At 31.5% G+C, this 2230-nt stretch overlaps 1 protein-coding gene across 6 annotated transcripts in view; it reads right to left on the bottom strand.

The window, feature by feature from the left end:
• The window catches only part of LOC108826228 (aspartate aminotransferase, cytoplasmic isozyme 2), an 8708-nt gene extending 7869 nt beyond the window's left edge, over positions 1-839 (bottom strand). Inside the window, exons 1-3 of one of the 6 annotated variants that reach the window (XM_056993784.1) lie at positions 583-809; positions 334-405; positions 142-203 (exon numbers count right to left, since the gene is read on the bottom strand). In XM_056993784.1, coding sequence (XP_056849764.1) covers positions 142-203; positions 334-405; positions 583-636 — 188 coding nt within the window. In that variant the 5' untranslated portion in view covers positions 637-809. Of the gene's footprint in view, positions 1-141; positions 204-333; positions 406-498 lie in introns of all 6 variants that reach the window. The other 5 variants (XM_056993783.1, XM_056993780.1, XM_056993781.1 and 2 more) reach the window with 5 other exon arrangements.
• Positions 840-2230: the final 1391 nt, after the last annotated feature.

The following is a 2230-nucleotide window of genomic DNA, read 5'->3' on the forward strand; positions in this document are numbered from 1 at the left end:
TTCGGATCCGATCTTTCCGGATATCCGGATTTTCGGAACAGATCCGGATCGGATCAAGATCGAATCAAAATTTCGGATAATAAGTCACATGCCTAAACAATCGAAGTCTTTCTATATTACTAATTAATGTATCTAACTTACCTGTCATTTGCTAACTGTTGCTCTGCTCTTCTCACCACCTCGAGAACAAGAGGTTTTCCCTCCTTTAGACAGTAAAGTAAAACATAAAAACCCAACCCAAGTGAGGACTAATACAACTTTTTTTTTGTGCACAATACAACTTAATCATAGAGACTGAAGATCCAAAAAACTCAGAAAAAGAACGAAAGTTACCTCGGTTCGATAGGCACCGACACTCAAATTCAGCTTAACCGGACAAGGATCATCTCTACAAGCAAAAATAACCTGTTTGTGACCACAAAAGTTAGATTAAAAGCGCGCAATAACGAATGATCTATTCTTGACCAAAACAAAAACAAAAAAAAACGACTGATCTACTCTTTCATAAAATGGCAGAATGGGTCCAAAAAAGCAGCATAATAAGTAAGATGGATGTAGATCCTTAGACTGAAAAGTATGTACACTGAGAACAGGATCTTCCGCAGCAGGAAGGACTTTTGACAAGATGGAACTCATGGTCAATTGAATCAATCGAAAATGAATCTGGAGAAGAAAAGAAGTCAACAATTATTGAAGCATTATTAGACACACCAACTCCAACTATAACAGCCCTTTTTATAGAGAATCCAGTAAAACTCCCCTTTCATAAATTGCTACAAATACAGTTAAATTTAAAATCATTTCTCATATGAGTAATAGTTCTCTTTCAATGTATTTAACTTATGGAGACATTGTGCAAAAGCGTTTTACTTATGAAGTGGGGTCTAGATTCACGACTTTTTTTTTTTGATCAACAGATTCATAACTTTAACGTATAACCAACAAGTAATAATAAAAAAAACAAGTAATAATAAACAATTAATAGTTACTTTGCATGTAGAAGAAAATCTGCCTTTAACTCACAAAGTACAGATGGTTAGAAAGGTGCTATCTGCCACTTCTGCATTGTAATTCTGAATATCTTATATGATTTTTTTTTTTGAATATATGTTAAATTTATTCAAAAAAAAACTACTTTTTTACATCAAATGCAACTGTTTTTGAGAAAAATAGAACTTAAGTGTAACCCAAGTCTCTTATATGATTTTATTTTAAATCAAAGATTATTATTAACTGTTGAGTAAAGCTTAATTTATAGGAAAATTGGGCTGTATAACATTCAAACAAATTATAATTCATTAGATAACTAAAACCCCTAATTCACCTATATACAACCATCACATTATAAATAATAGCCATATTGTCTATAACCCATATGACCTGCTGAGAGTTTATTTATCAAAATTAATATTAAATAAACAACATAATAATTTCTGGCTATTATATCTGCACATATCTTTTCTCTTTCTTCCTCTTTTTACCAAATTGTGGCTATCATTTATGCATATCTCTTTTCTTCTTCTTCCTCTTTTTACCAAATCTCTGTTTCTTCTTCATCGTACAAACTCATGATACTTCATCTTAAAACAAGGAATAAACAAATATTTTGGGCTTACGAAATTGGGTTCAGAGGAGAAGATGGCACTGTAAAGAATGAGGTGACATCACACTTTTATACATTGTTTCTATTTTTGTTTTATACATTGTTTCTGTTTTTATACTATATTTCTGTTTCTGCTTTTATACTATGTTTCTCTTTTTGTTTTAGTGATCCAATGGTAAAGAATAACACCGGAGGACCGGTAGAAGCGTCGTTGTGTCGAAAAAAGAAGAGGAGATAAAGATGATCTTCATATGGCGGTGAAGAATAACGATTCATAACGTTTGAAAAAAGAAGAATTGGAAAAGATGAACTCGCCGTCTATACTATATTTGGTGAACGAAATAGTATAGTATATATTCTTTAGTGTAGCTATTTATGTAAGTTTACCATACTATTTGAAACATATTTCCATACTATTTATTAAAAATGTAATAATCTAGAGATTTTCAATATTTGAAAACGCGAGGAACTATTTATATCTCGGATGTGGGTCGACATTTACCGGTTGGGGTATAGTTTTATCATTTGACGATTAATAGAAAGTGTTTCATTTTGTTCACCAATATGTACTATACTATTTATTTTGTTCCATTCTATTTGGGTTTATGATCTATACCTGGGTTTATG

This window comes from Raphanus sativus, chromosome 9 (genome assembly GCF_000801105.2).
Source record: "Raphanus sativus cultivar WK10039 chromosome 9, ASM80110v3, whole genome shotgun sequence".
Classification (NCBI taxonomy): domain Eukaryota; kingdom Viridiplantae; phylum Streptophyta; class Magnoliopsida; order Brassicales; family Brassicaceae; genus Raphanus; species Raphanus sativus.